The sequence below is a fragment of the Anopheles ziemanni genome, chromosome 3, assembly GCF_943734765.1.
Source record: "Anopheles ziemanni chromosome 3, idAnoZiCoDA_A2_x.2, whole genome shotgun sequence".
In the NCBI taxonomy this organism is placed as follows: Eukaryota; Metazoa; Arthropoda; class Insecta; order Diptera; family Culicidae; genus Anopheles; species Anopheles ziemanni.
This window is the reverse complement of record NC_080706.1, coordinates 87,973,384-87,988,158: the sequence shown is the minus strand read 5'-3', so window position 1 is coordinate 87,988,158 and position 14,775 is coordinate 87,973,384. Positions and strand designations below refer to the sequence as shown.

General features: G+C 45.6%; 2 protein-coding genes across 2 annotated transcripts; one reads left to right on the top strand and one right to left on the bottom strand.

The window, feature by feature from the left end:
* The first annotated feature begins 974 nt into the window (after positions 1-974).
* LOC131288692 (uncharacterized) lies at positions 975-4,631 on the top strand. Its single transcript, XM_058317860.1, has 5 exons — positions 975-1,019; positions 1,143-1,228; positions 2,450-2,557; positions 3,460-3,539; positions 3,625-4,631. The coding sequence occupies exons 1-5, from the start codon at positions 975-977 to the stop codon at positions 4,629-4,631; spliced, it is 1,326 nt and encodes a 441-aa protein (XP_058173843.1).
* A 602-nt stretch (positions 4,632-5,233) lies between these two features.
* On the bottom strand, positions 5,234-9,087 carry LOC131285739 (keratin-associated protein 16-1-like). The gene is made up of 5 exons (XM_058314595.1): positions 9,031-9,087; positions 5,987-6,097; positions 5,604-5,919; positions 5,333-5,531; positions 5,234-5,237 (listed from the first exon to the last, which is right to left on the bottom strand). Exons 1-5 carry the CDS (start codon positions 9,085-9,087, stop codon positions 5,234-5,236), a joined length of 687 nt encoding a protein of 228 aa, XP_058170578.1.
* Positions 9,088-14,775: the final 5,688 nt, after the last annotated feature.

Here is a 14,775-nt window from a genome sequence, read left to right as displayed (position 1 = left end):
ATGCTAGTAGTGGCGCTCGTCCATTGGGTGGGAAAAAAGTATCGCCCACCCGGGTCGGAAAAGCCATTCGTTGATTAGCCACCGAACGGTACGGAACGGAAACTTTAGCGTACGTTTAGACGCAGTGGAATCGCTTTTCGGCAAACGGGTACGATCGACCGATCGAGTTACACGGTTACACGTAGGTGTAATTTCGCTTTTTCCCGAACGTGGATGTACGGGTGTCTTATCAGTCGACTGGCCGTCGTTTCAATCAACCCCCTGCTGTCAGTAGGACAAGTAACTTGAACGATGCGTGAAGTGCGAAACATGCGTCTGGTGGAAAGTAAATGTGAAATATGTAAAGTGTTAATCACGCAGAATGTGTAACGATCGATGATGATGAAGAGGGTTGAATTTAATTGAAAGATCCTCCCAAACGGCGAAGCTTGCGTTTTGTGTTTTTTGTGGTGAACACAACATAAGAAGAAAAGCGAAATAAAAAGAAAAGCCTAGTGTAGTAGGAAAATTCCATGTGTCGAAACATTCCCGCACGCATTTGGCAAATTTAAAAAAAACATGTTTGTCTAGGAGTTCGCTAGGAGTGAGGGATAGCGGGAAGGCATCGGTCGCGAAACATAATGCCGAGTGAAGCGTGCTGCCGTTGGTCAAGCGATGAATTTGGATGAAAACAAAAACGAACTGGTGTCCGTCTGCTGGATCGTACACGATTCGATAATTTAATAAAGTGTCCTCATTATTTTAAATGTGTTACAAAACAACTCGCTTAAACTGTTTCGTGTTATCGATCACTAACCGTGGTTGTTTGAAGTTTGAACAAAATAAGATCTGAATCGGAAAAGAAAAAGATTTCACTCCCAAAAGCAAACAATCCGCATGAGGCGCTTCGTGAGTGTGGATCGATTTCGTTTTTGTTGTGTGTTGTGTTGGATTTTGCGGAATCGTTTGAAAAAGTGTAACCATCAGCGAAGAATATGGTGAAACCGGCAGCAAGAATAGTGTTAAAGTTTGTAGAATTAGTAAGTCACATAGGTCCACTTAGTATGCCATGAGAAATCCGAGTGCCTGTTTAATGTTGAATGCTTTTTCCTCCCTTTATTTTTCTTTGTCTTTCTCTCTCTCGATCCTCGGTCGATATACAGCTAGGTTGTGTGGCGTGCGTTATTACGAAGATTATCACCGACCATGAGTCACGGCGTGTGTTTGTGCGAAACCAGAAGCTGTCACGGTAAGTTCCGAGGTGGCTGCGGCCACTTAATTACCTTAGCCGCGGTTGCTGGTCTCAAGACGATCGGTAACACACAGATAAACCTTTTGCGGATGTAATTTGCTGCAGGTGAACGTAGGAGAAAATCTCCACAAACCACAAACCTCAGGGGTTAATTGCCGTATTGTAACTGATCAGTGTGGTACTCGGTTCTCCGAGGACGTTTGCCAACGATTTGTGACACTTTAGGATAATTACCGTTTCCGTTGATAGATTCTAGCACAAAGAACCGAGCATATTAGTTGGCACAACTTTGAATCTAGTGAGCATGGGTTATGGTTAACATGATTTAAATTAAACCATTTTTACTGTATCACTGAATAATTTAAAAAAATAATTAAATTAATACAATTATTTTCATTTTTAAGCTAATGAACCTTAAAAGATACGTTTTAGCTTCAGATTCTATGCTAGTGATCAACCAAAATGGGCGAATACAAAAAAAAAAAGTTCCAAAACCAATTTACAGTTGAATCTCGAAAAGAAAGTTTGGGTCATCCAGTTGTCAAGCAGGGAAAAACAAAAAAATCTCAGTAAAATGATTAATACATTTACAACAAAGGAGAAATATTGTAAAAATAGGAAACCAAACAAATGAATTCAAAAATACTGTGTCCTCTCATGTACTCTAAGCCCTTTTCTGTTGTTTGCAAAAATTGATAGGTTCAATTAAACACAATAAATTCGTTCTGAACTTGTCTAGACACTGAACAGTTAAAAACAATAAGTAAAGATTAAATTTCAGGTAAATCGTCAATATCCCGTCCATAGAACTGTGGCATATACTATAAATTAGACACAACCCAAAGAGTTTAATGTCCATTTTCTGATAATATTTCTTAATACACGATGTACAGACTATTGAAATCATAAAAAAAAACAAATTTCAATAGGTTGTTGAAACCTTCTCATTGATTTACTCGATATCAAAAACATGTATTATTTGAGACACAAAATGATTGAAATTTTCGGTATAAAAGATGAAAAACATTCTCGAACACCTCGAACAAGATAATTTGATCAGTTTACTGTTGATGAACTTGACGAAACATGTATTTTTCCTTTATTTGTTATTTTGTGTTGTTGTGTGTTTGTCCCAAAAGATTGATGTTAAAACATTCATTCAAATCTAATCCTATTTTCTTTTTTTTATTTATTTCCATATCGTTTCTTACCATCCAGCGAATGGAGCCTGATACACAACATAACCTGGAGCAGCGGAGGGAATGCATTTACGAACATCGTCTACGGTGGATACACGATAGTCATCGCACTAATGTTAATTACAAGGTCAGCGGCAAAAGCCTCCCCGGCGCGGCATCGGTCCTCGGAAGCGTTTAGTGTTGATTGCCATTTTGTTGTCATGGTTTGCTGTTTCTTTTGTCACCCCCTTCCTCTCCCCCTGTGTCCGAGGAAGGGGCCCTTTCAAGGGTTTTCTTCCGCTCAGTGCCGGCAAGGAGCTTGAGACAATGCTCCCGGACTTTGTGGAGTGCGTGGGAAGAAGCTGGCTGGAAGGGTTGTAGTTAACAGTGGCTCACATGTTACAGTGCACCGAAATGCAGCGAAGGTTTAGCCATTTCTCATAAGTAGCGCGACTGTTTTCACCTTTTATTGGCACTGTTTCCCATTCCCCAAGCGTTCTCCTTCCGCAAACGCGAAATTCCAAACAACGGAACGTCGGTTCTAGCCACCGAGATGACCTTCATCTTTTGCGCATGCGTTTTTTGCACGTTTCCATAGATCCACCCCCCCATTGTTTTCCAGTTGACTTTTCATTACCGAGTGTGGTGACATTTTTGGCCTCCTTCCTACCCTTCGATCGGTGGCTTGGAGTGAGTCAAAGAGAGTTTCTCCGGCGGCGAGGTTGCCATCGAAGGTGACGTGTCTTGCGCAAGATGCGTGGCCATACCCGGGACCGTTGGTGGCCCCATGTAAACAAGCATGGCGCGGGAGGGGGGAGGCTAGCAATTTTAGCATAATTCACATGTCCCACCGAACAATGGTCTTTCTGTACCCGGGCCGATGTGTGATACTATAAAACATGACACATTCATGGTGGCAGGCACTTGCGTTCATTAAAAACGATTGTAGTTATTCGGTGTGGTTGTAGTTTTTTGTCCAACTAAATAGATTCGCTGCCACCTGGAAGCAGGTGACTAAAGCTACCTCTCTTTGCGGCTTTGCCATTCCAGATGCGTCGACGCCAAGTCACGTCCCAATCTGTTCGAGAAGATTGTACTGTCGCTGGGCACGCTGCTGTTTTTCGCTGCAGGTAAGAACTGTTAAACCACAGTGAAGTCCCTGACACGATTACTCCTTGAAATGTGACTGTGCGCGTCTTTTGTCTCTCCCCGCAGGTGGTCTGGTGTTTGCCTCCATCGATCAGGTCCATCCGGATCTGCACGACAATGCCATCATCCTGGGCTGCCTGTCGTTCGCCGTGGCGATCCTGTTCGTTATCGATCTGGCCGATCCGCTGGCGCGCATGACGGCGCACATGACGCAAACGGACACGTCCAGCCTGGCAGCTGGCCGTGGCACGGATGCCACCGATAGGCCGATACTGAAGAAGGACGTCGCAACGGACACTACCATCGCCACCACCGAACCGACGGTGCTTGTCGTCTCGAAACCGGAAAGTCAAAACCATGGGGCACCTCGTAGCCAACACCTGCATGACTATCGCGAGGAACCGTTTCTAAACCGCAGCAATGATTCCATCGTGGAGCGGAAGGTGTACCCTTCGGCTCAGGTGCCAGTGTTTGCGCACGTCCGAGCTCCGGAGGAAAGCCGACGGATCGCGGGGAAGGAGATTCAGTATCTACCGAGGCACGACTATCGCGATCGGCGGAACTACCGAGATGCAGGACCAGCGTACCCGACGAACCGTTCGTCCACACATGTTCCACCACCGACGCACCATCATCAGCAGCCACAGCATCAACATCACCAACCGCAACATCGTGGCTCGCCAGGGTACCACGATAACGACTCCTTCGTCGACGACATTCTTCCCTCGCGAAGGAGCACCTACGTACCGGCGGATAAGTTCGATCAGGAGGCCATGCAGATGAGTGCCAATGGCGTCGGTCACCATCGCTCCCGTCCGGCACCGCCGGCGAAGCCTCTGAACATCATCCGGACGAACTTTTCCTCCAACCAGAGCTCACCGACGGAATCGCAGCACAGTGGGGGCGATTGTCGGTGTTCGCAGCGTAGTACCAGCACCAGAAAGATGGAGGATGCGCGAGACGAGTTCGACTCACCGATCCGGCCTGGGTTCGTTGCTAGCGCCGCAAAGAAGTGGGACGATCGGGCACGCAGCAAAAGTCAACCCATCGTCGGTCTCAACACGATGGTTTGATTAGATCCAGCGCACCAACGTCATACAGATAAAAACCTTCAACCCAATATGTTCTACACGTAAGATTTAGACCGGTAGCTGTACCCAACGCTATACCCCTCCCTGGTAACCGAACAGAAGAGAAATAAAAGCCAAACGGGGATGTGCGTTTAGATTGATTTCCGAATCGGTTCCATCGCTTATTCGCTTTTTTATTCGATCGATCGCTCTCGGCGCATTTTACAGCGACGCAAACTGGATGACATAATCTAGTCGCAAAGACGCTACTAATGGACAATGCGTTCGTAGGTGCTAACGCTATCACAAGCAAGCTGAGCTTCGCTAAACGTTTCGTAGCATAAATTTTCTAACATTGCAACAGAGATAAACACACAGATGTCCGATTGGGGCGGAACGTATAATCAACAAGTAAATTTTGCGAACGGAGCTCCTACTTAACAGGTTATAGGTTCGATAACGGTGCGCGGCAAAGTCTCACATCTGGCAGCCAACTACGTTGAGCCTTTGGATTTGGAAGGAGTGTGTTTAACACAGGCAGATGTTTAACGATTATTCAACATGGTCCACTTGGTAGGCAAACTTCATCACACGGTCCGCATGGATCACCTGCAAAGAACAAACATTTCATTAGTGTCATTGTACATCAGATTTACCGAGCTTAGGTTCGATTGACTCATCCACTGTTTGGGGGGAAAACGCACCAACGCCCGGCACAACATCTCGTTAGAGGATAGCAAAAGCGGTCCACATTGTAGCAATGGGCCTTGCAGGGTGCTTGGAAGTGGCACGGTAGTGGTACTCTGCGGATTGGTCGCCAAGGCGGGCAGTACCAGTTGGTTTTGGCCATCTTGGGCCGTGGTGTCGGTTGCCGCACGGCAGAACGGATGCGTTTCAGGGTATCTGGTGTGCGAGACGGGATCCGTACGTGAGTCAATCGAACGCGACGTAGCTGCTACTGGTTGTGGTACTTACAGTATGGGACACTGCACGAAGGATCACAAACAGGTGGATAGCTTGGATCGCACACCGGCGGGCAGCACGGATCACAGCCGGTTGGAATGCAAGGGTCGCATACTGGCGGACAGCACGGATCGCAGATGTTGGCCGGAACGCAACAGGTAGGATCGATCGGGCACGGATTGCAGCCACCACCACCGGTTGGCAGGCAGCATCTCAGTGACGGACGGACCGGGTTGCTCTTCTTGCCCATCGTCACGTACCGGTAGCGCCGGGCCCATTGCGATGGGCAGCAATTTGCCTCAGGTTTAGTTAGGCAACATGGCTTTCCCTGCGAAACAAGATATACAAACAATCAGCCTAGGAACTCTGGTGTTAATGTCGCTCTCTGTTCTTACCTGACACAGAGTACGGGGACAGTCGTGCTGCAAACCGTTCCGCTTTAGACACTCGCAGTTCGAGATCAGTAGCCCTCCACGAAGTTCACGACTTTTGCATGGTTTCGGGAGCTGCAGGAATCAAGATATAGAGCTAGTTAGAGTTTGTCGCTTCATGTCTTTACCATACGGGCAATACGATGAGCAGGCAAGACACAAGGGTGGAATGGCGTTCTAATGTTCTTCAAACGGTCCGGAGACCGGAAACGACAACACGACAAGCGTTCATACCACCACCATTCGTACACCTTTGCATACTTACCCAATCAACGGATTTCCAGAGTCAGTCGCTCGTTCGTCCCCAGTCGCTTCCCTAGCATCGTTTGGGGCCACAGATCGGACCAACACTCGGCGGACAGTTGTAGGGATTGTTGTAGAACGTAGTCCCGGCCGGTACGCAGCAATAGTCGCGCGCCGGTGGCACCTGAACCATCTGCGGCTTGGGCTGGCACACGAGCGTGGTACAGATCTCCTTCGGCTCAACCACGACCCGGGGTGTGCAGACCACCTTCGGGTCCGGCACGATCCGCTTGTAGTAGATGATGCGAGGTTCCGGCACCGTGCGCCGCTTGTAGATGATGCACGGCTCGCAGATGGTTTTGGGCTGGTAGATCAGCTTCGGCTCGACGATCGCCTTCGTCTGTGGCACAACGTGCTTGTCGATGACGGTGCGGGAGCAGTTGATCACCTTCTTCTGAGCGACCAGTCGAGGTGGCTGCTGCACCGTGATGAACCGTGGACCACAGCGTTGCGGGGGACAGATGGTTGGACACTGGGGCATGCAGTTAAGGTCGTGCGCTGTGCGAGTGCTAGGTTCACAGGGATCACACGGTCCGCAAGGACCACACGGACCGCAAGGACCGCAGGAACCACACGGTGGACACGCTCCATACGGAACACAAGGTCCACAGGGATCACACGGTCCACATGGTCCACATGGTCCGGAAGGGCCGCAAGGACCGCAGGGTGCGCAGGGATTCTAGTTTGGTAAGCGTAACGAATGATTGCATGGTTATGAGTGAGAAAGCGAGATTGGGCTCAAGGCAAGGATAAATTGAAGAATTGTAAACAAGCTCTTCTTCCAGAAAACAAATATACCATACCCCGTTCCCCGTCCTAGAGTGTGAGGATTCAGCAACTTAGAACACACGCCGCCCGTAACAGTCGTACATTTCTTCGTACCGTATGTCGGGAATGTTCGGTTCCTTACGGCGCAGATTCCAGGTGTAGTGCACCGTATCGGTACTGTCAAACACTATCAGTGGACGCTTCCACCAACACAGATAGGAAGGGGAACGGGGCGCCTGAGGGAAATATAAATGAATCGATGTCACGCGATATCCAGGCTCGAGTTGCGGAAGTTATTGTTACTAGAGACGAACCCCTGCAAAATCTATGTGTAAAAGAAAGCTACTCCCTTGGGTACTATCGATCTCTCAAATGGTTGGTTGTGTTTGGTGCATATAAATCAACCCATCGCTATCGAGTAACACAAACTACGTTTTTCTAGTTGAGCTGACATCTGACTGTCGAGAACCGTAGAATAGGATCTACAGATATCGAACAACAGAATACCTATTAGTTTTGATCACAGATATGAGCTTTAACAAATCTTGGGATTTGGACTTAAATTAGCGTCTTTCAACAACAAATCACATAGGTTGCACTAAAACTGAAAACTAGATGATTGGTAGTTAACGAGCTGGATACCAAATTATGGAACGACCTATTTAAGATATGATAGTGCTATTCTCGTATTTCCTGTTGGCCTTGCTATAAGCGTAGATTAAAATTCTAAATTCTTTCCAATGACGTCGACCGTTAGAATCACATAGCTTTGTCTACGCCATATAGCTAGTCCTTGGAGTTCATCAAAAAACTTTCCCTTCTGGAGAAAGGGATGCGCGCTACAGCCTACTATCTATCATTCTTGAACATACACATCACCGAAATGAAGCTTCCCTATCCATGGCTTACAACACTCGCTAGTAAGTTAGAATGAAAACATTGCTTCGTTCGAACCTCGGCCCAGAATGCCTTGCAAAGTTGGTGCTTGGTTTGGGAGTACGGTGAGGTCACGGCGCATTGCCATACGGAAAGCCTAACCTCAACCACTGTGTTTTGTCTGAATGTGACGGGCCCCCGGCTCCGTTTGCCATTGTTTTGTGCTCGCTCATCATCGAACTAACGAGGAATGGCTTGAAACGCGAAAAAGTCGCTCGCTCAACGGCATTGATCCAAATTCGGAATACTATTTCAAACAATGTTGCACCGTACCCTTCCCCGTTGCCTTTTGCCTTGGGACACTGGGCGGGAAGCGCCCTCGCGAAATAGTATCGATTTGTACACACGTAACGCAAACAACATTCATGGTTAAGCCCGCCGCCGTGCCTGTAAACGGGAGCGTCGTCCACGTTTTGGTAGGATTTATATCCGCATCCTATGGGGGGACCACCTTATTCTTTTTCGAGGAACCCCTCGTTCATCCCTACTGCTCCGCAATAATGCGTTTAACTTTATGAAAACTACGGATGGTAGACAAACGTATCTACGACCGAGTCTCGGTATTGGAACTTGCGAGGGGAATGGTTGAATAATGCTTGGGGGTTGAAAGGGATCAAGGAACACGCAGCAGATATTACACGCGACGTTCCTTTACCCCATTTTTTCGGCAACGGAAGCCGCAGCACCGTCACACTCACACACACACTTCTGCGTGGCATAGTTTCCCGGGTTTCACAGTTCGAACGCAATTAACCTTGCCCAACGAAATAAATGCGTGCTAGGATCGCAGTAGCCCTGCGACAGATGTTAACGGAACAAAAATTGGGTGCCATGATCGAAAACCGATGGATGTGCCCGCGGGGTATATGTGGGGAAGGGACGATGGTCAGAACTTAGTAATGATGACGCAGACACAAGTAGCAGAAATGATAACGATGCTTGGTGCAGCAGGACAGGGTACAGCGGTCACATTTGTGGCAGGAAGAGCAGTGGTGTCTTACGCAGGATGGGTAGCAGGAGTAGCACGGATCGCAGGGTCCACAGCACGGATCGCACATTTTCGGTTTTGGTTTGGTTTCGACTTTTCGCGCGAGCGGATCAAAGATCTCTGTGCACAGCAGAAACGGAGAAGAAAAACCACACAAGATTACTTCAGTAAGCTTTGCAAGATGGTAGAACACTCGGCGTTGGTAGAGCCAGGAAAGAACTGGGTCAAGGCTCCTTTCGACAAGGAAGCGACGTGCACCTGCACCATGTTCCGGATTGTGGACAAATTGACCCGGAGTGATGAAGGAGATGAAGTTGAAAATTTCCTCGTAACATACTTACATAGGTTACTTTCGCTTGACGCAGACGGAGTGTCGTCGGATGCGCTGTGTTCTAAAGCGGTTCCGGGTGAAGACGATGGATTCGGAAAGATACGTTCGTTTCGGAAAGAAGATTCTCACTCACTAAAATTTTCAAGGCCCAAGTTTTTCCAAATTTTCCTCTATTTTCAACAACCTCTCCGTTCGAAGCTAGACTGAATAATGACTCTCGCAGCAAATTGCTCGCTATATATTGTTATTTCGTTGCTATAGTGACACTGCCGAGTGCACTGGGATGATTGCAATGCTCGGCGAATCGCTTCTCGCTCGCGCTAGCTTCATCGTTTTTTGGGAACAAAGTAATAAATTTACTGCTAAGATTGAGCAAACAAGAAATGAATTATGGTTATTGGATTGAAAAACAGTAAAGAAAAGATTTTTGAAGCTGTTGAACGGCATCAGTTGCGTTTAAATTACGAAATTATGTGAAAACGTTTCAAATACGCTTCAGCCTCATGGAGTCGTTGCATGCAACATCGTACTTAGCGCCCTCTTGTATGAGCTAGCGCCGGAATACGTATGAGGTTGCGGTTTGAATCAAATTTGAACCGCATATAACGAACATAACGAACTTCTTCTTCTTCTTCAATGGCCCGCTCGCAGTTGAGCACGTCGTGCTGACATGGCCTGGTCACCAATCGTTCTCCAGGTAGCTCGGTCCATGGCTGCAGCCCTCCAACCCCGGTCGCATCCGATGTCTCGCAGGTTCTGCTCCACTTGGTCCATCCACCGAGCTCGCTGAGCTCCTCGTCGTCTCGTGCCGGGCGGGTCGCTGGTGAGCACCTTCTTGGTGGGGCATGAGTCCGGCATCCTCATGACATGCCCCAACCAACGAATCCTGCCGGCCTTCGCCACCGTCAGGATGTCCGGCTCGCCATACAGCTCAGCTAACTCGTGGTTCGTTCTTCTCCTCCACACGCCCTGCTCGTACACACCGCCAAAGATAGACCGGAGCACGCGCCTCTCGAAGACTGCGAGGGCGTTGGCGTCCTCCGTGAGCAGAGTCCAGGATTCATGCCCATAGAGAACGACCGGTCTTATCAGCGTGCGGTATATGACACATTTCGTGTGCGGGAGAAGCCATCTGGACCGCAGGAGTTTGTGGAGTCCATAGTAACATAACGAACTACCTTAGTAATTTCATGGTAATCAAAGAAGATTTCAATTGATCTATTTCTATTTAATCGTGGAGATGATATTATTTTAAAACATGTAGTGATAAATTACCCCACATTTTAAAATTTCCTTTATACTTGGGTAAATATTTCGTTACTGTACCGTTGTCAGTATTTCCAAAAATCGCTACAATATTGGACGACGAATGCTTGCGATGCAGTTTACAAAAGGATTGCAAAACGAACACTCATTTTTTCTACCAAACGCACCAACCCCCCGCTTGAGCCACCCTCAAGCTGTAGTGGTCTGTAGTTTTTACCAGAAATGTTTTCCATGCAAAACCAGCATCCCCAAGATGGTTGTTGTTTTGTGTTTGCTTGAAATATGTGGCAGTTTCATTCCAAAGTAATTTCCACCGGTAAAGTTACTACGTTGTTCCCCCTCGGTGACTCTCGCACAGCCCACACAGCCTTCACAACAATGGCACCGTTTTAATTCTTCACGTAGCTTCTCTGTTACTTCTACGCATGGTACAAAACAGCGTGTTTATGTTACTGTTCATGTGCGGAGTTTGCATTTCATAATCGGCCGCGCCGAGACTTCGTGTCCCGTTGTCTGGTGGTACTCCTCGCACAACGCGGAACGTCTTGAGCTAATGCTAGTTGCCCCTCGGAGTTCTGTTTGCTTGTCTTTCTTAAGTGGTTGAAGAGTTATTTTGGTACACTTTAATTGTCTTAAAGTCACTACTGCTTTTTAAAGAACGACGAAAAGCAAAGTTTATGATCAATTAGATCAAGTTTATTTAGTTTTTCAATCTGATGGAGATGATTTCCTTGAAGTATTATTACACATAATGGAATTCTTATCGGAAGACCTTAATGCAATCATAGAATTCAGTTTAACAATCCAACAAAAGTGTCTAAATAGGTATTTTGTTCACTCAAAAAACAAAAAATAGTTTCTACAAAAAACTGTACCACCTGAGGAATCGGTTTGCGTAATAACGATTAATGTTGTATAATTACATCATACAGAAAAACGAAACGAATGTCACAAAACAAATGCAGTGGTATTTTTTCAGCATAAAAAGATATAAAAAGCAAATGGAATGACAAACTCGTTAGGAATGCTAATGGGGAACAGCTATTTATTTTTCACGGTAGTAACAACTTTTTTTATCATGAATTGTATGCAAACAATAGTGCTCATTCCAGACCGAACTAATCCGCACTAAGCCAAACCAAAACCGACGTCAAACATGGTCCACGGTATCGCTGGCCGGTGTTTTAGAATTAATATTTTGCCACCCAGGATGGTGTCATTCATTTTATGGCATTTTAATTTCCCTTATCGCGTTATATTAGCATTTGAAGGGAAAGGAAAAACTGGACCAAAAATGTATCTTCCATACCATTGTGTGGGTAGGGTCCGGGATAGAGACATATACGACTGTGAGGTTTATTTTCTTTTCCATTGAAGTTTTCCCGCCGGTGCAGCGGATGCACGCTGGGAGAAAGATAGACGGAGAGCTTTTCCCATTTGGAACCGGGGGTGGTCGGAATAGAGATTACCACACACCAAGCCATCGAAATTGTCTTGCCATTTCCATAAACCGCTTGAAGAATGGTTTGCCTTCTGTTTTGCTTCCCCTTTTTCTCGACCGACTTATCACTAATTTACAAACTTACATTTGCATTTGTTTGCAATGCACCGGTGTTTGTTTTGTTTTAATTTTCTGCTACCGGCTGAAACGTGCACATTTGGCATCTCGGTAATGTGTGGTTGGGTGTTTCTTTTCTCCGTTTTTCGGCAGAAGATTTGCTTTCCGTCATTTCAAACCGATGTTTCATTGTATCCAGTGTTTGCTCTTTTTTGTTCCACCCGGGAAGAGACATGTAACACGTTGAACAGAATTGTGATTTCGTAATGCATCGCATCATAAAGGCAGATGCAACAATTGTAATTCAAGCTGCGCATAACAGAAGTTCATTGGATTTGTTTTGAATGTCTGTATTCAAACTTAGTAATAGTAAACGTAAGATAAAGAATTATTATCTCATGAAGCTCGTTTAATTTACGTGAATTAAACAGGTTACAGTTAATGCTTCTTTAATTATACAAGAAAACATAGTGTTGCGTTCCATTTTCATCTCGAAAGGACTCCGGTATTTAATATACCTTTATGAAAAACCCTCAACAGAATCATCTCATTAGCGAACATGGCTCACATTTTCCAATTCCAAAAACGCGGAAGGCGCGAACAGACAAAAGTTGGTACCGATAAAGCAAAGCGTCTTATGACGCGAACGCCACAACACACAACCATCCCGGGCTGTTAAAGATGAGCATCTTAAAGCAGAACAAAGGGAGCCATCATGTAAATGAAAAGGTTCGCTGGACGACGGAGCGTTTTGTTTTGTTTCGCTCCTTTCGTGAAGTGCTTTGGTGTGAAGGGCCAACGATGGGTGTTGCATTTCGACCAGGTAAGCGAGGGGGAACTATTTTAATTAATTAGCAAACCATAGGGAATAATTAATGGTACAAAAGGGTCGCTTCTTCACGGCACGAGGTTATGGCACCCCTCACACACATCCAACAAGGGACGAACTGGAATTTGACTTTTTGCACCCCCGGTTGAAGAAGCTGTGCTTGACTTATCTCTTCATTGGTTTTGCAACTGTTGTGGTTTTACGTTTCTTCGTCCTACGGTTTCCGCAGGTGAAGATGTTCGGTCGAGCATCGAAAAGAAATGAACGCATTTTGCTGAAAAGCGTGTATTGCTTTTCTCTCTTGTTTCGCCTTCCCCGTGTTTTGTTTCATGACTGTTGGCTTTTTTGTTTGCTGTTTTCGCGCTTCATAATTTGTGTTTAAGGTTTCCTAATGCTATAATGCGCCGACAGTGATGTTTCCTCGATCGACGGTGTGCTTTGTTGCTGGGAGGAACTACAAAACGGGTTTTTACATTCCAGTTACAATATTAAAACGATATTAAAGGTTTATGTAATCTCATTAATTTAAACAATGGAATTTAGTATGCTTTTGAGCTTTGTTTAAAAGCTATGTAATTGGTTTGTTTATCTGTGATTTTTGTAGCATTTTGTAAAAGCTTTTAAATTTATTACTTAATTCAAACTTATGAATCAAACTGTTCATGGAACTGTTAAAAGTACTTCTTATCTTATTGTGTCTATTCATTTGAGCTTTGGTGAGACACATAGAAGAAATTTTTGAAGCACATTGAATCACTTCATGCGAGACACTAGTTTTATAAATAATTTGTTAAAACATGTATATATTTGTTTTTTAAATTCATAAACTTAAGAATCCCTACAGGAAAACATTTCAATATACGCAATTAACTTGTTATTTTATCATACAATTTGCGAGATAAAGAATAGAATAAAGTGCAGTTTACCAATTTGATATATTTTGTCAACTAACTTACATTGTACATAATATTTTTTAAGTAAAGTGAAGTACAGGTTAACATTAGGAAAAGAATATTAAAATAATTTAATTTAACAACAAACATATGTAATTTGAAGGACAAGCATTAAACTAAAAAAAAACAATAAAAGAAAATAACAGCTTTTTCGTACAACCTTCCTTAATGTACGTTATCTTCAGTTTCAGTCCTAAAAGTTTCATGTTCCTGTCCGACGCTGCTGTCTGTTCCACTCGAACTGTTGATGGTTGGATGGGTCGATTTTCTTTGCTTGTTTCTTGTCCCTAGTTCCGCACACAGGCCCAATGTTTCCTGCCATTTTTATGCGCCGTCGGCATGTTTGGTTCAAATTTGATTGAACGATCGAACCGCTTCCTCTTGTAGCGCCCGTTTGTTTCGCTCCGAAACGTCCAGTGCATTCCTCTGGTGGCGTTTCATGTTGGTCGGTTTTTTTTCTTCTCCTCCACGTGCACAAGAAACCGACGAGTCGGCCAGGTTACAGCGGGCCACGAACCGCGCCCGGTTACAATCGAGAGTGCATGCACTGCCATTACTCAATCACAATTGCGGCTTGAACCCGAAATGTTTGGACGATCATTTGGAGCAGAGCCGAAGACAACGCCCGAGATCGAGTTCACCGACAAGGAAGTGATGCAACCCGGGGGTTGGTTGGCCGTCGGAACCACGGATGACCCACTACCCCCGGGGCTGAAGAAGCCCCCCGTTGATGGAGGCCACATGCACCAGTTTGTCCGAAACTGTCCATCGGGCTCGGTTCGTGGAAAAATGGTTGGTGAAAAAAAAGCCTGTGTTCCACT